The sequence below is a fragment of the Gobio gobio genome, assembly GCF_949357685.1.
Source record: "Gobio gobio genome assembly, chromosome: 15".
Taxonomy (NCBI): Eukaryota; Metazoa; Chordata; class Actinopteri; order Cypriniformes; family Gobionidae; genus Gobio; species Gobio gobio.
The window spans coordinates 22,937,079-22,959,617 of NC_137108.1; the positions used below are offsets into that span (position 1 = coordinate 22,937,079).

Below are 22,539 nucleotides of genomic sequence, written 5' to 3' on the forward strand. Positions count from 1 at the left end.
GGAAAGGGTGAATGAGAAAGAGCAGGCATTCAGCAGCGGTAAGGAAATGTGGCGATGCTAGTGGAAAGGACGAAATCTGAGCATGGAAATCTACAAGGGAAATGTGAAAAATGATTGACAGAAAGAATAGGGGAAAGGAAGGAATGTTTTTGTAAGCGAAAACGAATATACGGCAATAACACGTTTTGTAATCAGAGCCAGATGTGCCCTAAAAATGCCACTCTTGTGTATTTACTTTGCCAAAAAAATGCATTAATACTAAGTATATCTGATATATCAGACGTTAATGTGTCCTCGCACTTTCATTTAGAGGTGGAGATATTTTTTTGTATTTTATTTTTGGCTGTTATTTTAGTTTGGCTGTCATCCAGAGACTAGAAATAGCTCCTTTGTAGATGGTTGAGAAAACAAGTACATAGGCCATTTTCTTTCTCTCTCTCACCCACTTTCTTCCTTCCTTTCCATCTCTCAGAGAGGTTTTAGAGAGATAACAGGAATGTGATGTTATGCAGCCTTTATCCTCACTGCCTGTCTTTATATGCTGTCAAATGTGTTATTTTATCACTCTAGTAAAGTCTGTTCGAGCACACACCCTGTCTTCATCTCACAATCGCTGTGCTGGGGACCCAGTGTATGGCTCGCTGTGGAATGCACTCCAGTGGAGCTCTGTGAAATTGATTTAGTGTTATATCTAAACTAGCTGTACTGGTAGAGGAGAGTAGAGGAATTTGCCGTAAAGGAGTAAATACTGGCAGAATAATTCCCACGGTCAGGATTACAGTAGTTCTCAAAAACATCAACATGCTGTCTCACAGGTTCTCAATGTTTCAGTATTGTTTTAAACAGAATGATAATTCATGATGATGACTTGGTCATCTTCAGTAACAGGAAATACAATTTCCTACCTATCATTCGCTCAGTGTAATTGTCATTTGTACCAACAGTAATTGTAATCATTGTGGCATAATTGTAATTACAGTTCCTGTGTAGGCTGTGCTAAGACGATGTGCAAGGTTGTTCAAACTTTCTTGCTTGGCATTGCAATGGAAATATCATTTTGCTGTGGGGATGTGGGCAGAACCAATAAAATCTGAATTTAATTGAACACTGGGGGTTGAATGCCCTAATTATTGTCTCTCAAATTGGGGTTGTGCCCTATATGCTCCATAACCCTGGACATTTACACAATAAAAAATATAACTACAACATTAAATTACCAAGGACGATGACTATAACTATAAAGTCTTAATAGTTAAACTACAGCTATAACAATGACAGAGAAACAATATAGTTGAAATCACTTTCACAACGATTTTTTCTAGCAGTCAGATGAACTAAAAAATATTGATAGTCTATATATCAGAATCCACTCAACTTTAAAGAATTTGAGCACTTAAGGCAACAGGCGACATTACTGCTACACATGCTTATAAAAATCTTTACCGTTATAGTTATCTTCATAGTGTGAACAGGCCTTTATTCACTTACCACCCACAATTGTAGATTTTGCTTTATTCACGAAATTCTCCCAGCTTTAAAGAGTCAATTCAAGTACTAGAATCAAACTGATCTGAAATCATGGGGCATTGCATCATGGAAATTAAGCTCAGCATAGTTTTTTTGACCATTTGGGTATTACCTGATTTGCATAATTACTTTGGTGAAACTGGTTCTAAAATAACGCAGACAGCGTGTACAATTTAAGATGACATCGGTGGTTGCAATTAATTAGTACATTTCTCTTATTTGATTGCACACATCTTTACTCTTCTCTTTCAGAGAGCTTCCAGCCTGGCGGTTCACTCTTCCGTGAGCACTATTCTCATGCTAGTCCATCGCTTAATGAAGGACAAGAGGGAGGAGGAAGAGAGAAAAGAGCCAAGATCAGCAAAACACACTTTCAGACCAATGATATCAGGCTTTTTTCCTCTTGTTCTGCTCCCAAAAACAGCCTTTCTCATTTAAATAATTCTAAAAACACAATGCAGAACAAGGGTACATTGAAACATGCCAAAACGCCTCTCAGGAAAAAGAATCCCAAAGGTCAAGAGGTCACAGGAAGTGAGGTGAAGAGGAGGGGACCAGGTCGCCCAAGGAAAAACCCTGCACCGTGTTTTTTCCCATCTCTACCTTTACATCACGAAGTGACAGAGTGTCCTGCAAAACGGAAGAAAGGTGAAAGAGATGATTACACAGTGCTCAATGCAATTGATGCTATGGCTCAACATGAGAAAAGGAAAAGAAGGGAAAAAAGAGATGACGCTAGAAGCAACGAAGGGCAGGTAGATGAAGGAAAAGATGTAGCTCTGAGCCAGGAGCCCTCATATTCACACGCTGACACATCCTCACCTTTCCAGAACCCATCGGTGTCAGTACACAGTCAATCAGAGAAGAGGTCTGCTGTGCCACCTGAAAAGAAATACGAGTGGGCCGGGCTTTACTCAAATGTCTATAAAAACGAGAAGTAAGTGAGCTCTCATGTATTTATATACAAGTCTTGAGAATATTTATTTACAGAGCTCTCTACAAAGAGCTTGACAAATCGTCTGTCTGTCTGTTTACTCTGCCCAGCCCCATGAGTCTGTCCTCTCCAGTACACACGGACTGCCTTGAATATGATCCTGAAGAACATGAGCACGGCCTGCTTCCTGCACCTATACACGTAGGTAAGTTTGTGTATGTGTGTGAGTTTAATGGGGTCATTTGGAGGTCACTATGAAAGTTGAAGCATAATCAGTCCATAATGAGCTGGTATTAAATGAAAGAATCTAGAGCTCTTGGTCGCCACTGAAATGCAACTGGCAGGCTGGTTATGATTTCATGGTATGGCAATGATTTGCTAATGAATAATAATCAAACTTTGTAACTTTTCGCCATTTAGCGGTTAAAAAACAAAACTGAATGCATTTTGCAGAAGACCATTTTGGTTGTGCTTTGGCTCTGCATGCCTTAGCGGATGAATATGGTTTATGGCACTTGTGTTTAGGAAAGGATCTCAAGCTGACAAGCTGAAGACGTTACTTTAGCTATACCCATTAATAGACATGGTACTTCCTTGAAAAATAAATTCCAGCACAGTGCTACAACAACCATAATGAAATATTAGATTACATTAGATAATCCCTCAGTTCTCACCATCTCTGAAAAGCCAAGCCAATGTTGATTCTTGTTTTATTACGAGCTCTGTCGCATTCTCTTCTTGCCAGCAGATTCTCCTCTGTTTGGCTCTTTTTTTTTTTTAAATGGGTGATTCCCCGGAGGTTAGAGATTTAGTGTGCTCCATGTCAACCTTTCTCACTTGTTGTAACTACTACGGATATGAGGAGACATGCACGGGCGAGTGATGTGTGTATTTTGTACACAATTTCCTGTGAAAACCATCCTGCTAGGTCTAAAATATAAACACGTATAATAAGCTTACTGAATCAGGGTAAGACAAAAACATGTTTTGGAAGAAGTGTTGATTATGTATTGACTCATTTAAATGTTGTTAATTTTTAACAAAAAAAGTTTCATTGTGTACCTTCATTAATATGACAACCTTCCTACCTAATTATTATTTTTAATGGGCCAAGCCTTTGTCATAGTAGGATTCATACATTAAGGGCCCATGCATGTACTCTTGAGTTGATGTGTAAACTTTAAAAACAAGTTATTATTAAACTTACAAACATATTTTTTCCTAAAAAAATATAATTGTTTTCACAAACGTATTTTTCATCACAACTTTTTTCAACATTGATAATAATAGGAAACGTTTTTGAGCCCCAAATCAGCATATTAGAATAATATCTAAAGGATCATGTGACACTGAACACACTGAAGTAATAACTGTTAGAAATTCAGTTTAGCCATCACAGAATACATTACATTTTCAAATATATTATAATATATAATATATAAATCACTTATTTTAAGTTCTATTAATATTTCACAATATTTCTATTTTACTGTATTTTTGATCAAATAAATACAGCCTTTGTGAACATAAGAGACTTCTTTCAAAAACATAAAAAAATTGTCTTCTCAGTGATTTTCAATCATTCTTTTCACTCAAATATATGTAATAAGTTATTTTGAACTTCATTCTTCCACCTGTCAGAATAGTGTAAGAAGAGAGAGAGAGATAAAGACAGAGAAAGACATTACTGTGGTGACTGAATCTCAATGGTACATTCCTAACCTCTGTGTGTGTGTGTGTGTGTGTGTGTGTGTGTGTGTGTGTGTGTGTGTGTGTGTGTGTGTGTGTGTGTGTGTGTGTGTGTGTGTGTGTGTGTGTGTGTGTGTGTGTGTGTGTGTGTGTGTGTGTGTGTGTGTGTGTGTGTGTGTGTGTGTGTGTGTGTGTGTGTGTGTGTGTGTGTGTGTGTGTGTGTGTGTGTGTGTGTGTGTGTGTGTGTGTGTGTGTGTGTAACAGGAAAGTATCTGAGGTTGAAACGGATTGACTTTCAGTTGCCCTATGAAATATATCAACACTGTGCACACAAAAAGGTATTTTTTTTAATTAGTTTAAAAAACATAAAACATGAATGGTCTGTCATCCTTTGTTGGCCCTTATGTCATTGTAAACCCGTATGTCTTTATTCTGGAACAGAAAAGGAGGGAATTTTGTCGAACTTTTCTTTCTCATAATTAGACTAAATCGTCAAAAGCCCCATATGATTTGTGCGCTACATTCCAAGCCAAGGTCTCAAATCTTATTCACGCTTGTGCACATTAAAAATGGTGCATCACAATTGGTAACAAGACATATGAGAACCAATGATGTTATGGATGATTGGTTCTTAAGGGTTTCAAATGACATTAGGATGAGTAAAGGATGAAAATTAAAATTTTCAAGTCAACTATCCTTTTAAATATTGCCTTTTTATCACTGTCATACCCTAATTGTGATGAAATCTCTGTTCCAATACAGCGTTCTAAAAAGTCAAAGACTCCACGAAAGACAGCCCCGTACAGTGAGTAGGCTTACCTGCTAATTTGTGTAAGCATGTTGGTGTGTTTTTGCATGTGTTGTTGTTTGTGTAGGTGAAAGGAGGCCTAAATTAACTCTGCGGAAAAACTAAACAATTTCAGTTTCCTCTCACATGCTCTGATATGCATGGAAGCCCATTTGGACCACACAAGAAAATAATATCATGCAGTGGTAAATCATAATTATGACATGGTCAAAATGATAACATACAAAGTAAAAAGTCAATGTATCATAACTGTGAGATAAAAAGACAATGTCTCGAAATTATGACATCAAAATTTCGAAATGATGAGCCAAGAATTATGACAAAATTTAAATGATGGCATAAAAAGACAAAATTCTGATAATCTCAAAATCAAAATGATGTTTTTATCTCATAATTTTCTACCTTTTTGTCATAATTTTAGCATTTTATGTCAGAATTTTCTCTTGTCGTAATTCAAAATCTTTTTATCTAATTTATATATTTTCATGTCATAATGTCAACACATTTTTTTGTCAATTTTGACTTTTTATTATATTTCAACATTTTTTGTCATATTTTTGACTCAGTATCTCATAATTGGGCTTTTTATTTGTATAATTATGACTTAGTATCTTCTTAGTAATTTCTATAAAAATTTATTTTTATGTCATAATTATGATTTACAAAAGTATTCTTTTTTTTCTTATGTGATGGAAATGGGCTTCCATAGTTGTAAAACACTGCAAAAACAAACAACCGCCACTTGGCCAATCAAATTTGAAGATTCGCACTGACTACTGTGTAATATTATATTTAAAATGGCTTTGTTCTCTGAATTAGTGAATATTGTTTAAACATTTTCTTCTTCGTCTCTTTGAGATGGGTCTGTTGATGTAATGTCTCACACTCAGACCGAAGACAGTTTCTGTAAACCTCAAAAGCACAGTGTGACTCGTGACTGCATTTCTGACAGCATTAATGGGTAAATAAACACACACACATATACACAAGCACATTCACATTCACAGGCAAAACATCCATTGTTGAATTTAGTGGATTTCTTTTAGGCAGTTTTTTACACTTGGTTTCAATTGTTTGTCTAAACCTTTTTTCTTTATCATAGAAATGTCAGCTGCAGACCAACTACAGAGGAGGTTGGAGAAGAAGTCAGTGACACAGACACTGATAATAAGCTTCCCGATCAATCTGACCCTTTCGAACAGCAGGTATATTCAGATACAGCTTCATTCCTCTATTACTCCTGTTCCATTACAACATGCCTGAATGTGACTTCATCATTGTGAATTAGTTTAAAGCGCATGGTCAGTTGGGTCACATTGCGAATGACTTTATTTGCAGGAGAAAGGCAATGATGCTGAAAATGTCCCCTCCCCTCTCCTGATGATGCCCTTGTCTTATGAGGAGAGGCAAGAACACACAGTGATAACAAATAACAAGATTTCTACCCATTGCTCACATTCCTTCTTTATGTTTTATGGATCGTTTTATGCTGTCCTCTTACTTGCACGCTCACTCTCATTTCTCATTGTCTTGTACTTTTTATGTTTGCTCATACATCTGTGATTGCTCTTATTCCCCTGATAGGAGTTTCGTCTTGGAACATGGCATTTTTCTGGTGAGAAACTATGAAAAAATGAGAGACAGGCAGGCTTTGCTCCTGAGGGAGGAGGTGACAGAGCAAGAGAAAGAAAACAAAGAAGATGGAGGGAGCAGCCAGAGTCAGAAAGGGGATCTGGAAGACTCCAGCACTAAGTCAGGTCCAGCAGTGTGTGTATAGCCGTAAAATGTTTGTGCGCATGTGTGTCTGTGTGCTCTTAAAGAGATATATTACCTAAAATAAAAATTCTGTCATCATTTATTTACATTTTATGATCATTTTCCATCCACTTTGACTCTTATCGTAATTATGCAGGCTGCTGTTCCTTTAAGACTATGTCCTCTTCGCATGTAAAATGACATGCAGTGCTTTGATGTGCTTTTACTCACAAGCTGCAGGTTTGCTGTCAAGTCCATCATAGTTCCCTCTTGTGAATATAAAGTGTGCTTAACTGTACTGAATGTGCACTTGTAGTGTACTTCGTATCGTAAAAGTATATGTTTCGAAAACTGTATTTGCAGATAATATAATATCAAAAAAATAAAAGGCAAAGAAATAAAAAGTGTACGCATCAAAACTGTTATCAGGTATCAGAGACTTTCTTAGAAAAGTATCTATTCAGATTTTTCCTTAATATGGGCCAAGTTTCCGAATACCATTTAGAGAAAACTTTCATCCAGGGGTTTCCCTGTATTTGAGTTTTCAAATGTATTTGAGTTGTGGAGGTAAAAAAGCCTTTTCAGTGTCATTTTCAGTGACATATTAAGTTCTGTATGTCGTATGAAATTGCTCCCTCATGGTATGACTCTTTTATTATACGTTCTAAGTGTGTAGCTTAAGTGAATTGGTTTGCCAGCAAACCTCACCTTAACCTAAGCGTTTGTACTGGTGCTACAAAACACACTCACGTTAAGTGGGACACTCTGTTTCTAGCACTTTTTTTTGACATGAGGCAGTTTCTTGATGAAGAACATGGCATCAGCTATTCCTCTCCCTCCTTCATGCTCAGCGGGCCGTAGCTCTGGACCAGCTCCCAAAACCACCTCAATTCTATTTCCACTCAGCATTAGTCAAAAGGGCAGAAGAGGACATGTGGTTAACGGCTAGCGCAGCTGGCACGTACACTGGCTACCGTGTCCTGTTGAGTTCATGGAAAAAGTGTATTTAAGTGCATTCCGATTATTGCACTTAAAATAAGAATGACAGACAATGAGACTTCAGATTGCAGTCCATTACTGAATGTGCATTGAATCGTCTGTGCGTTTATGGTTGCATGGTTTTCAAGTGTACTGTGTATCATGTATGTGTAACAATAAGACTATATTCTGTATGTGTAAGAGGATGTGTCTTCTGCACATTACAGACCAGCGCCTGACTCACTTGAGCACACAGTCTGAAAACAGACTGAGCGGCGAGGGAGACGAGGAAGGGAGAAGCGTACCGAGCAGAAACCTCATGCAAACACTCCAGGGGATCTATGACGTCATTGTCAGTCACAAGGGTACGTCGGCTGATTTTATTAATAGAGACGTGTTTCAAAAGGCTTAAACAGAGGCTCGTGTGAAGACTAGCACATCACTCTTTCTGTCATTTGTGTTTTTTAGGGTCATCTGGACAAACCCTCGCCGCTCCTCTGCTGAACCTGTGCTCCAGAAAGAGGTTTGTGCGTGTGCTTTTCCACTCGCCAGTGTTGTTTGCTCAGAGACTCTCCTGCTGTTCTCTTCACAGTCTCCAGATGATTAGGGATTCAGGGAACCTGGGAGTTGAAACCTCTTCCCACTGACAGCTACAGTAGATTACAGAATGCTCTTAAAGCGGTGGTGTGATATTAGGGATGTCAATTGTCAGTTATAACTATAATTAGAATTATTAATTTTAAGTCTGCAAAAAAATCATTAATATATTTAAAGAATGCAAATATTTTTCTTGATTAATACATTTGCACTCCAGTGTATTTATGTTTAGCAAGTGAAAGTGTCCCATGCTTTTTCTGATATTATCTTTCTACACCGATCGGTCTGTGCAGCACTGCTTCAATTCTGAATGGTCTGAAATGAATTGTTAGTAATTCCAGTCTTATTTTATGCTCGAACCAATATAGGTTTGTAACAAATTTGCATAATGTCTGCATGTGGTCTTTATTGGCTGCCAACATCTACTTTGACCCACCCTCAAACACTGTAGTTGTAGCTGAGGCTTGGTAGCTTGGATGCCAGCTGAACTTAGCCTTGCCCACATTTGGGAAGTATTCGGACTAAAATCTGAGTATGACAATGTCAGGCTAGAGGCCTGGAAGAGTTTGGTTCGATTTGCAAAAGCAAATCTGATATGGTTAAAGCGACACAGTTACTGTTCTTATCACTGTGCATCATACAGTTAATGAGGAAGCCCCCGGAGCTGAAATTTCCGACACGCGTTGTAAGCGGGTAGACCAAACACAAAAATTGGGCCATCTGACCGATCAAAGCAAAGTAGGCTCTCAGAAAGGAGGGGCTTAGAGAGGCCGAATACTCTATCGAACTGTGCCAAACAGTGACAAAAGAAGTGATGCTATATGTTATGAGAAAATGTAAGTGTTTTTTTGGATGCATTTAAGCCTATTGTAGGAGACCTCCATAATAGGAGGTCTATTAACATTATAAGGACACTTTAAAGGGATAGTTCACCCAAAAATGAAAATTAGCCCATGATTTACTCACCCTCAAGTCATCCTAGGTGTATATGACATTCTTGTTTCAGACAAATAAAATCTGAGTTATATTAAAAAAGTCCAGGCTAATCCAAGCATTATTATAGCAGTAATAGTTGCTCTGTTTTTGAATTCAATAAAAAATGCACCTGTCCATCAAATAACATGCTCCACGCGGCTCCGGGGTGTTAATAAAGGCCTTCTGAAGCGAATCGATGCGTTTGTGTAAGAAAAATATCCATATTTAAAACTTTATCAAGTAAAGTTCCAGCCGATCGCCTTCCGTGGAAAAGTGTGACGTCATGACGAGCGTACCTGTTCGCGTTAGTCTTTCGATCGGCAGGGGACCTTTCAACACTTTTTCCATAAATTGAACACGGAAGGCGGTCAGCCGAAACTTTACTTAATAAAGCTTTAAATATGAATATTTTTCTTACACAAACGCATCGATTCGCTTCAGAAGGCCTTTATTAACACCCCAGAGCCGCGTGGAGCACATTATTCAATGGACAGATGCATTTTTTATGGACTTCAAAAACAGACCAACTATTATGGACTGCATTTATATAGCGCTTTTAACAGACCTACGGCCATCCAAAGCGCTTTACATTTTGCCTCACATTCACACACTCATTCACACACCGACGACGGTGTCAGCCATGCAAGGCGCCATCCAGCTCGTCGGGAGCAGCTGGGGTTAGGTGTCTTGCTCATGGACACCTCGGCACTTGGTCAGGTGGAACCGGGGATCGAACCACCAACCTTCCGGTTTGTAGACAACCTACATGAACCACTGAGCCACTGCCGCCCCAGTATATTATATATACTGCTATAATAATGCTTGGATTAGCCTGGACTTCTGTAATATACAGGGTTCCTACGCTTCTTGAAAGTACTTGAAAGTTCTTGAATTTCAAACACATGGATTCAAGGCCTGGAAAGTACTTGAAAACAAACATAGGTCCTTGAAAGTGCTTGAATTAAGCATGAACTGCATTTTGTTAGAGTAGCATGGTGCTATTACAAAAATTGGCTTTCATGCGCTGCCAGAACAAGGGGCTAGTCAGTGATTTTTATTGCCACCCGAATCCAGAATGTCAGTGTTTTTCTCCCACCACCCGCGTAAAAATCCAGACCGAATTACCTACAGTTTTTTGACAAACACCAAGGTCGTGTGGTCATTTAATTGGCGTCCGAATCCACATCTCTGAGTTTTCAAGATGAGATCTCTTCAAAATTCACTGTTTATATCCTTTTTGACCCCTGCAGAGCACCGTACGGTTGCGCTTTGCTGTAATTTGGATGCATTTTAAAAATCTAGACTTTAATTACTGAAATGCTGGCAAGTATTTACAAGAGCAATATTTCATCACCGCTCAAAAAATAAAAAGAATAAAAGCACGTAAACATTTGAAATGGGGCGTTATTACGGCAGCAGTTATATATTTTAAATATAATATGTGCAGGTCTTAAAAGCCTTTAAATTGATTTTTAAAGAGGTACATGTACAGGTGATTTAATAAATAATTTTGCATATTTTTAATGCCTAACAATCAACTTGTCCATATCTTTTCATTTAATTGGAAAATTCATGTATACAATATTATCTCTATATTTTGATGTTTTAAGTAAGTAATGATTTATATAAAAGAAAACTAAAACTAGTGTGAAATAAATGTTAAATGCAGGAATAAGAGCGCTGCAAACTGCATCTCTCGTTAAAACTCGCTTGCTCTTGTACACCAGCCTCTTTCCTCACTGAATTTTGTAAAATTGGAAATTTTTCCCAATTGGAAATTGTATTTTAGTTGTCAGTATATGCCTTAGCATTACTGCATTAATGATAGACACAGGTACAGTAGGTATTTTATATATTAGCAGTAACACACCCACCTTTATCGTATTTATTGTGCTTGATTTAAAATAAAAGGTGGTTAAAAAAGTCCTTGGAAGTCCTTGAATCTGGTGTTCATGAAAGAGTGGGAACCCTGAATATAACTCAGATTTTATTCGTCTGAAAGAAGATTGTCATATACACCTAGGATGACTTGAAGGTGAGTAAATCATGGGCTAATTTTCATTTTTGGGTGAACTAACCCTTTAATGTTTCAATCGACTATTTATTGCCATTCAATTTTATGAAATAGAAAATACAGATATACTTTATTCAATGGATCATAAAATTTTTCGGACAGCACTTTTGATTTTGAACTTTGAAGTCAAAATATAATATAAAGGATGTTTTATTAAATGCCTGCCTCTGATTGGGGAATGGTTAATCATGATGTAGCACCTGGTGTGGTCAACTAGATTTATAGAGGCTGTTCATCTTGACATGCCTCCATCTTAAAATAATAGTTTACCCAAAACTGAAAATGCAGTCATTTATTAGTCAATGCAACCAAACACACACCAATGAAGCCGCTACTCGGATGATCACCAAGGCTGCATTTATTTGACCAAAAATACAGTAAAAACAGTAATATTGTGACATGTTATAACAATTTAAAATCAGCTTTTTCCAATATGCTGATTTGGTGCTCTAGAAGCATTTATTATTATTATTATCTACATTTAGTTGTGCTTCTAATTATTTTTGTGGATACCATTATACATTTTTTCTGGATTCTTTGATGATGAAAGTTCAAAAGTTTTAGCCAGTACACTACGATATAGATGGCCTAAATGATAAATCACACAACTCGATTTTGATTTCATGGGTTTTTTATATTTGTTGAGGGGGGGGAACCATTTTAATTTGTGTGTTTTCTCTTCCAGATCAGGCTCGGCTCCTGTTGATCTTAGTATGTTGCAGAGGCAGCTCCTCTCAGGCCACTATGAGAGTTTGGACACCTTTCATTCAGACATGCTGAAGGTGTTCCACTGCGCTGAGGTCAGTTTCACACAGTATTGATGGACTCACACTGTTTGATGTTGTTCTGCACCTGTCATGGGTTTGACTTCTTAGCTGCCTAGGTCATACCTCATACTGACCATCAAACAAAATTCAGAATGGAATAGATTTGTTATTGCCACACATCCAGAGTATTTTCCCTGCAATGTTACCACAGAACTGCACTATGAAATTACTACAATACCTGGGTTTCCATCCAAATGTGAAGCAAATCTTTTCAAAGTTTGCAAACAAACAAATGCGAATTAGGTGTGTTTCCATCAAGTTGATTGAGTGGATGACGGTGGTATTGGTAACCTAACCAACAATAAATAAAACTCCCTCAGCTTAAACTTAACGTGAAAATCGCTTAATGTGAGTTAAGAAAGTGCCATTAAAAGACCAAACTCGGTAAACACCAAACTAATAAAGCATACTATGTACAGAAAAGCAGATGAGTCCTGAATATGACACGTTAAGTGTTTTTCTCCCATAGAAAATAAAGAAACCGCTTATGAGGCTTAGTGGACCAACGGTTATCAAAAAGACAAAATACGTTATACATTATTAATAAAACACAGCCAGGTTTAGTGGTTTGCAAAAACTAAATCTGTACTCACACTTAAATTGTCAATAAACACAGAGGGAGCTATTCCAATAAGCTCTCACCTTGAACACAAATTTGCGTTCTTTCATCATATTCTGGGCTGGTCTTTTAATATCACATTTTCTTAGTACATTAAGCGTTTTAGAATGTCCCCATCAGGGGAAACAGACGATTAGTCACGTGGGTTTAATGTTCGCTACATCAGAATTTATTCGGCAAATGCGTTTCCATCTCCCATTATTCGCATTAACTGTTTTTCGCCTCTGTGTAATTTTTTTCATTTCTCATTTCTGATGCGATTCACTTCAAAATGCGCATAAGAGCAGGGTGATGGAAACATAGCTAATGACAGTCCCTCTGGAGCATCCTGAGGTTCAGTGTCTTATGCCTCACTTCTTGAGGAGATCAAATCTTTCGGTTACAAGCCCTGAGTCACTACATCTCATCATCCTCCCCCCCAAAAACACTGATGGTTTGGCAAGCAGATTGGAGCCTAATATCTGCCTCAGCATAATGTTGAGATATGCACTTAATATCTCATTCTCTTATGTTTTGAATCCTATCAGAAATACTACGGTTGCGAATCCTCAGTGGGCCGTAACGTGAGGCAGCTGAGGGAAGTGTACCATAGTGCTCATCAGGAGGCCTTAACTCAGATCAGCAGTATCCTGTGAGTGACAAAACAAACACATCAGCAGCCTCTCTCAGGGCGTTGCTGTGACCAAACCCAGAGGCATGATGGGCCTTCCAGAAGGCAGATAATGCTCTCCGATACCAAAGACCTGCTGTATATTGCACTCACAGATGCACTGCACAGGTAAAAGGTTTGCCATTTATACACATACACACACATACTGTATTAACATCCACACAAATCACAATTCAACTGTGCTATGAAAAGAAAAAAAAAATTATTTAGAGAAATCAAATCAGTTATAAACATCACTACTGGAGATGCACAATATATTGGTAATAATCCGATATTAGAGTTTTTTTTTAAGTTAACAATCAAAGTTAGATACAGAATATTGTACAATATTTAATTGTGTATGCTCATATCCCATATTTTTACATTTAGATTGCCTTTGTTGTAATTTATCAGCCAATTCAACTTAATCTTTAAAAACACTTATAATTTAATAACAATTAAATGTAATTTTTAGTAAATTTTCAAACTGAACATTGTAATTTGGATTCACGTGTAGCTTTTAATACAATTTAGAACAACTGATTTTATTTTTTAATAATTTCAGATTTAAAGCTGCTGTCCGTAACATTTTTGTGTTCAAGATTTACAAAAATTATATAATGAGAATGTACAACATGAATCCATTTTCCAAACCGTGTTTTTGTCTTAACTTGAATCATTATGGTCCACTTATGCCATAGACATAAGCAGAGCGAAGTAGCTCCGGCTGCAATGTTCTTCCGCAAGACGCATGCAGTTTGTTTATAAACCGCTAGAGCGCAAAAAGTTACGGACTGCAGCTTTAAATACTATAGAGTTTAGCTATTCAGCCATTTATTATTTTTCAATGTTTTATTTTTAATTAATTTATTGTAATAAAAACATAATTTCTTTGAATGTATTTAGCTTTAAATAGTATACAATTGGAATGTTAGCTATTGATTTATTTATTAGCCATTTACTGGTTTTTAATATTTAATTTGTTTATTAATTAATCATTATTTTAAAAAAAATATTTTATTTAAATAGTCTAGAATTTTATGTTAGCTATTTTATCATTTATTAATCATTAGCCATTTATTAGTTCTTAATATTTTATTTTTAATTAATTAATCATAAATAAATAAATGAAAATTAGTGTTATGTTAGCTATTTACCAGTTATTAATAATTAGCCATTTATTCTTAATATTTTATTTTTAATTTACAAATTAAAACATTTTTATTTATTTTAATTTACATTTTTATAAATTTTAAATGATACATTTTAATGTTTTTTTTTCAGTTATTGGACATAACATGAAAATATTTATTGGCTTATCATCCCACTTTTAATGAGTACATTTTGCAATACATTATTTTCTATCAGTATTTTTTGTCTTATATTCCAGTAAAAATATCTAAATATTAAAGCATACACTGTAAAAAAAAATTCAGGTCTCCAATTGAACATTTTCTAGTGAACGATCACATCTACATTTTTCAGTTGGCCAAATAGAATTTTTGTGAATAGATGCAATTGAATTCACAGAAATTCAATTTGGCCAACAACAAAAAATTAGATGTGATCAGTCACTAGAAAATTTGCAATTGGAGATCTGTTTTTTTTTTTTACAGTGTAGCAAAAACAAAACGTGTTTACTTGAGAAGAAAAAATGATAAAAGAAATGCAGGCTTGTTTTCAAAGAAAGTTTATTTTTCTTACCCTAATGGCATTTTTTTTGTTTCTTGTTTTAATCATAAATTTCACTCATTTTCATAGCTCATTTATTCAAGGCTAACCAAACCATTTGCTGTTGGAAATGTACAGTTACACAAGCCAATAGTTTCCAAGTGTTGATGTGGACAGTCGGATCTAGAGGTGAAGCACAAACTATAACAGCTTTAAGGTCAATGCATGGATCAAAGCCTTTTATTTCTCTCCACTTCAAGGGTCCTTTAATAATTCCCATTTCACTTGATTTATATTTGCTTGTAAGGTGCTCTCGCTCTTACTATTTCTCCCATTCTTTGTCCTCTGCAGGTTAAGACAGCACTCCTGGAAATGCCATTTGTGAGCATGGACATGGCTGATGCTTGACAACATGATTAGTTGAAAGCACCCCAGCCTTTCTTTCTCTCAGGGAAAAGAAAGTCAAGCGAAGGAACAGGAGACATAATAAAACAAATGAACATCTGAGACCCCAGATCCTTTCATATACCTGAACAACATGCAATTCTTTTATTTTCAGATATTATACAGTAGACTGAACATAAACATGTGAAATGGGATGCAGGAAACGTGCTGCCGTTTTGGGTCGAAGGAATGAACACACACAGACTGTTTTAAATCATTCGACGACACACTACATCGGCATTCCTACACGAAAATGGACTTCACTACTCTTAAATGCAAAATTGTGGTCTACAGCCTTTTTAGTGTTTTATGTTGATGGTTATAACTATAAAGTAAGCAATAATGCATGAAAGGTTTAATAACACAGCCTTAATGTAAGCAAATGTGTATGTTTATAGTCATTTTAGAATTTTTTTTATTTTAAAGGGGATTTACTACCACTTTGTGCAGAGCTATCTTGTGCTAGTGCCGTTTTGTAATATATTGATTTGAAGCAGTAATCTTTATAGCTTTGAGACTCAGAAACGTTTTATATCGTTGTATATTGTAAATAATGTATATTTAGCAAAATTATGTTTTAGTATGGTTCAAGAAACTCTATTTACAGTCTTAAATTGTTGTGGGCAAATCATCTCTCTTTTCCATTGATTCTTTAATAATATTTTTATAGATATAGTTTTTCGATGGTGTCTCGAAGCATGTGTAATTTGGAACAGGAAATTCGATGCCTGTAAAAACAGCAGATTTCCATAGCCTTCTTTGTGCATGGCATACTTTATATTGCTTAATGTATAATAGCTGTGTGCAACAAAGTATATGGTTATGCTGAACTAAGAAATGAGTTGTTAGAAGCTCATTAAGCAGCTTAAAGCAGAACAAATGAATTAAACCAGCTACATTAGTTAACTAATAAAAGTGAGTCAATATTTGGACCATTGTGCTTTCAGATTTAATAGGTTTTATTGTTTATAGATAAAATAGTGCTTGAAGAAAGTTGTAACTAATTACTCGTGAGTCGTGGTAAGACAAAGAGACTAATAAAGCCACAGGCAGAGCTGCAGATCTATTTTTATCTTTTAATTTGTCCATAAACGTATTAGTGCTTCATAAGGCAAATTTTCTTTTATCACTTTAGCTTTGTGTCAGTGGACCTACATCAGCTAATTTAATCATATGATTCGTTAAATATTGTCTCTTGATGGCATTAACACATTATACTCAATCTGGTTTCAAGGCAAAAGCAGGTCAGAATGTAAAATAGTTTAACTGAACTCCTGAGTAGATGGAAAATTGTATATGAAGTTTCTTTCCAGGTCTCTTTTTACATAGTGGACTTGATTTCAACCCTATAGTTATATAACGGGGGATAAGAATAGATTCTGGTGTGAGTGATTTCCATATACATCCATTTCTACCGAGGAATGTGCAAAGGGTCATCACAAACGAGATTACAAGAGAAGCGTATAATGACTCATTGTGTGTGCAGCCTGGAATTATTACATTTATAGATTATGCACCTGCCTATAGTAGCTTTATTAGCTGTTATTTCATTTTATATGAACCCAGATACTAATTAGATGCAGATTTGAAACTGCAGCAACAGTGCTTTTATTCAACAACTAGACTCAAAATTACATTTTATAACCCTGTAGACCAATAAGACTGGTTGCCCACCGAAGCTAAGCAGGGTTGAGCGTGGTTAGTACCTGGATGGGAGACCTCCTGTGAAAACTAGGTTGCTACTGCAACTGAAGAGCTGTTACTGAGGCCAGCAGGGGGTGCTCACCTTGTGGTCTGTGTGGCTCCTAATGCCCCAGTATAGTGATGGGGACACTGTACTGTCAAAAAGCACCGTCCTTTGGGTGAGACATTAAATCAAGGTCCTGGCTCTCTGTGGTCATTAAAAAATCCCAGGATGTCCTTCGAAAAAAGAGTATGGGTTTAACCCCCGGCATCCTGGCCAAATTTGCCCATTGAGAAACTTTGTCACAGAATACTTTGCTTTGTCCCATTACATTACATGGAGAGGGCGGGGTTTATGACCTATACTGCATCCAGCCACCTGGGGGCAATCGAAACGCTATGGCTTCACTTTTCAAGACTCAAGTGGCACGCTTGTTCAAGACCCAGAAAGGTAGTAAAGACAATGTTAAAATAGTTCATGTGACTACAGTGGTTCAACCTTAAAGGAACACGCCGACTTTTTTGGACTTTAGCTTATTCACCATATCCCCCAGAGTTAGATAAATCCATACATACCATTCTCATCTCCGTGCGTGCCATAACTCTGTCTGACGTACCCACCGCTAGCCTAGCTTAGCACAAAGACTGGAGGTAAATGGCTCCAGCTAGCCTACTGCTCAATAAGTGACAAAATAACGCCAACATTTTCCTATTTACATGTTGTGATGTGTATAGTTACATTGTGTATTAAGACCGACGGAAACTGAAAAGTTGCGATTTTGTAGACCAATGTGGCTAGGAACTATTCTCTCATTCCTGCGTAATAATCAAGGAACTTTGCTGCCGTACCATGGGTGCAGCGGCGCAATTACACAGCAACTGAAATGTACAACTTTTCATTTTCCGTCGGGTCTTAGTACACAATGTAACTATACACATCACAACATGTACATAGGAAAATGTTGCCGTTATTTTGTCACTTAATGAGCAGTAGGCTAGCTGGAGCCATTTACCTCCATTCTTTGTGCTTAGCTAGGCTAGCGGTGGGTACGTCAGACAGAGTTTTGGCACGCAAGGAGATGAGAATGGTATGTATGGACTTATCTAACTCTGGGGCATACGGTGAACAAGCTAAAGTCCCAAAAAGTCGCTGTGTTCCTGAAGCAACAAGAACACTTTTTGTGCGCAGAGAACAAACAAAAATAACGACTTTATTCAACAAATCTAAACAATCAAATAACACTTCAAATAGGCCTACATTTTTTTCCAAAGATGGTTTCTGTCATTTTAGGCCGTTTTTTTCACACTGATGTTAGTTAGTGTTCGTGCTTTAAATAAGTTTAGTTTTTATTAAAACGGGTGTGACGGTTGACAGCTGAGCTCTCAGAAGCTTTCTGAAGGTACCTCCCGAAACTGATTTCAGACAGACTTCTGAGGCAGCGTAACAGTTAACTGATCTAGCCTACAGCAAAATAAAGCGACCTTTGGTGAAAACTAAACAAATATTTAATTAGGCCTACTACAGTAGGAATTTTGTCAAGTGGAAAACGGTCAAAAAAAGTACATTTACACACAAACTGACATGCAAACCGCAACTTTCAGACGTCATCTTTCTTTTTCCAGCTCAACTGTCACTGAATCGAATGCATGGGATTGTGGTATATCCAGAGCCGGCTCTCCCTATAAGCGAACTAAGCGGCTGCTTAGGGCCCCGCCGCCACTAGGGGGCCCCCTAACTACAGATTGCACTCGCCAGCGTCGCCGCAGTTTATCACGCAAGACGCTCTATTCGCGTCATTCGCACCGCGCGAAAAGCGCCTTCCGCGCCGCGGGACCTCTAGACGCGCGTCAACGCGCCTTTCCATTGACTTAACATTGAAATCAAATCACTCGCGCCAGACACTCTATTTGCGTTTGGTGTGAACGCAGCATAACGTTAGCTGTCCGTCGATTATGCTGAATCAACATTGCTTGCGCTATGGTCCAGCCGTCGGCCCCAGCTCTGGGCTGCAGACCGCTTAGAGACAGACCCACCTCCTATGAATGTATTTTCTTTTTAACAGTTAACGTTACATGACCTACACTAGTTCTGGGAAAGAAAAAAACGAAAAATCTATGTCTCAATAGACGCTTATTACAATAAAAAAATAGTTTAAGAACATTCGAGAGAAAGAAAGTAATAGGAAGAGAAAGAGCAATCATTTGACAGTCAAAATCAAAATGAAGTTTAAAATAAAGCGGTTAAATACAAGCTTTTTCTTATGGTCTTAATTGAATAGGCAATTAAAGATTATTAATAAATATTAATCTATATACTATTATGAAATATTTGATATAGGCTATTGTTAAGCTAAATCGCCCAGACCATTTAAACCTAAAGAAAACACAGTGTCCTCTCTGAAACATTATTGAATGATGATCGATACAAGACACCTAAAAGCAAAATGGATTTGTGGTAAATTTTAGTAAAGAACACTGTAAAAAAAAAGCAGGTCCCCAATTTAAAATTTTCTAGTGAGCGATCACATCTAAATTTTTCAGTTGGCCAAATTGAATTAATGTGAATTGATGCATTTTAATTCAATTAAATTTCAAGAAATTAAATTTGGCCAACTGAAAATTTTAGATGTGATCGCTCACTAGAAAATTTTCAATTGGGCACCTGATTTTTTTTTTTACAGTGAATGTATAACTGTATGTAATCATTAAAGGTAAAAAATATCTCACTCCATGCTGTGAAGGTTTAAAATGTGAACAGTATGTAAGAGTTAATCAACCAATAATTAAATAATATAACTTAACATGGATTTCTTTTAATTTACCCTTAACATAATTGTAAAAAACTAAATGTCACTTTCTCAGGAGGAGCCATTCTTAAATATTTTGGTGGTCGTGGAGAAACATTTCAGGAGGCTGACACAAGTAAATATTTCCCACTGCCTTTCTTTTGAATAGTTTTGTGCGCAACTTCAACATAGCTAATTTTCCTCTTGCCAATAAAAAATGTAGTTTTATAATCATAATTCACTATGTTGTCTAATTGTACTTTAATATTAATTTAAAATTAATGTGTTTTATCTACTCTGCATACTGTATTTATTATTAATTATATTGTAATCTCAACAGCTGGAGGAGGTGACTCTACTGCTGCTTCAGTAGAGCATAGCGAGCCGCATACCACTATGGCTAATGTTGTAAGTTAGCTATATATTGTTAATGCTAAATTATTAATATTTATTTGTTTACAACAAATTGACCTTAAATTTGCAAATCTATAATCTTTACTTTTACTGTTTCAGTGAGTGTACTTTAATAAGCAGTAAAATAATTGTAGGCAATCATGTTAAAAGATATACAGATGAAATGTGTAAGTGTTAGATTGTATACAGTTGCTGGTTTGCGGTGCAATACTCCATTATTCACTGCAAGGCAGGGCCCCAAAATTATCCTGCTTAGGGCCCCCAGATTTACAGAGCCGGCCCTGGGTATATCAAAGGCACTGAAGGATAGGCTACATCTATATGGTGCCTTCAAAAATCAATCAGATGACAGTCTCTCATGAGGCAGGAAGTGAAGCTAACATTGGATTTGGGCGTGTCTTGATGCCTTCCTACCTTGAAATGCGTTCTCCGAAGCATTTTCCAGTTTTCAGGCAGCCTAGATCTTTGAGCTAGTGTGTGAGTGAGTGGAGGCAGGGCTAGTTTGCATATTCATGCATCCGCAGATACTAAATAAAGCAAGGTTTTAGTTACATTCAGACTATTTTAAGACATGAAGATTTGTTTTTCACAGTATTATTTTTAAATATGTAATTTTGGTGATCAAAGATTAGTTTTAAGGGATAAAATTATTGACCACAAGTTCACATTTACCATCGGAGTGGAGATGAATTACACTTGCATAATAGCGCCATCTAGTGGACTTATTCACCTTGGTCGTGGTGATACGAGAAAAATCAGCAATTTCCATCATACTGTATTATATTATGAGACAACCATGTGATACAGTGGGGCCTGTGCTTTGCATAAAATGGACCTCTGTTATAGCACAGTAATAGCCTATTCATCATTGATATTGTCACCGTTGGTTGAAATAACAAGGAGTGAAGGATCAGATGAACTCAGGACACTTGAAAACAGGAACAGAACCAGTCAAGTCACCTTTATATAGCGCTTTTTACAATGCAGATTATGATTCAGGCAACATTGCAAGTCTTTCAGAATATGTGTCCCATTCTATCTGGTTAAAGATCTGAGTCATCAAGCAGGACAGGAGAGGATGTTGCTTGTTGAGGATCAGTGCCACTGGACGTCGAGTGAGTCGATGAGGCCTACACAGGACAAACAAACATAACATGATGAGAACTGACAAGTAAACTGAAAGAAATACGGAGTTTAATTGAACAAACAAACCAATTTACAAAATTAGTAAATGATAAGCAAACAATGAGTAACCAAAGAAACAAACTCAAACGCAGGAAACAGAACTTAACACAAGCAAAACCCAGCCAAACACAAACAAAACCTAGATTATGCCTTAGAGATATCTGATGGTAACTGCTCATTCATGGACATGGTCTTTAGCTGATGGTAGCGTCTCTGGACTACCAGCTGTTAGGCTTGAGATTTGTTGGTCAAGCGAAGTAGAATATAATCTTGGACTAACTGCTAACAGTAATGCACATAGCACAAAATATAACTTAATATCATGTAATTTCTGCTCATTTTATTTTACTGTTTATTATTATGATTTATCATTTTTTTTACCCTGGATCATTTATAACTTCTGAATTTGATTCACTATTTATAATTTTTTTTGTTTGGTCATTGACTAATTATTGTTTTCGTTTATTTATTTCCTTCATATTAAACAACATATTTTACATTTTATTTAATTAAAAAGCAAAAGTAAAGTCATATACAGTATGATGTTACAAAAAGATTATTAAATCTTAAAAAAAGTTATTTTGAACTTTCTATTCATCATGGAACCCTGGGGGAAAAAATGGTTCCACAAAAATATTAAGCAGCACAACTGTTTTCCACATTGATAATAATAAGAAATGTTTAGAAATCAGCATATTAGAATGATTTCTGAAGAATCATGTGACACTGAAGAATGTAGTAATGATGCTGAAAATTCAGCTTTGCCATCACAGGAATAAATTACATTTTAAATATATTCAAATAGAAAACAGTTAGTTTAAATTTAAATAATATTTCACCATATTACTGTATTTTTGATCAATTAAATGCAGCCTTTGTGAGCAAGAGACTTACTGACCCCAAGATTTCGACCAGTATAGCTTA

General features: G+C 36.5%; 1 protein-coding gene across 9 annotated transcripts in view; it reads left to right on the forward strand.

Moving 5' to 3' along the window:
- Window positions 1-16,612, forward strand: part of LOC307138673 (histone-lysine N-methyltransferase ASH1L-like) — a 31,576-nt gene extending 14,964 nt beyond the window's left edge. The window contains exons 4-17 of one of the 9 annotated variants that reach the window (XM_079837161.1): window positions 1,780-2,282; window positions 2,358-2,464; window positions 2,572-2,666; window positions 4,415-4,488; window positions 4,913-4,955; window positions 5,817-5,919; window positions 6,061-6,163; window positions 6,297-6,364; window positions 6,543-6,715; window positions 7,919-8,056; window positions 8,160-8,214; window positions 12,023-12,137; window positions 13,311-13,561; window positions 15,455-16,612. In XM_079837161.1, coding sequence (XP_079693287.1) covers window positions 1,780-2,282; window positions 2,358-2,464; window positions 2,572-2,666; window positions 4,415-4,488; window positions 4,913-4,955; window positions 5,817-5,919; window positions 6,061-6,163; window positions 6,297-6,364; window positions 6,543-6,715; window positions 7,919-8,056; window positions 8,160-8,214; window positions 12,023-12,137; window positions 13,311-13,418 — 1,685 coding nt within the window. In that variant the 3' untranslated portion in view covers window positions 13,419-13,561; window positions 15,455-16,612. Of the gene's footprint in view, window positions 1-1,779; window positions 2,465-2,571; window positions 2,667-4,414; window positions 4,489-4,912; window positions 4,956-5,816; window positions 5,920-6,060; window positions 6,164-6,296; window positions 6,365-6,542; window positions 6,726-7,918; window positions 8,057-8,159; window positions 8,215-12,022; window positions 12,138-13,310; window positions 13,562-15,454 lie in introns of all 9 variants that reach the window. The other 8 variants (XM_079837164.1, XM_079837168.1, XM_079837160.1 and 5 more) reach the window with 8 other exon arrangements.
- The last annotated feature ends 5,927 nt before the right edge of the window (window positions 16,613-22,539 follow it).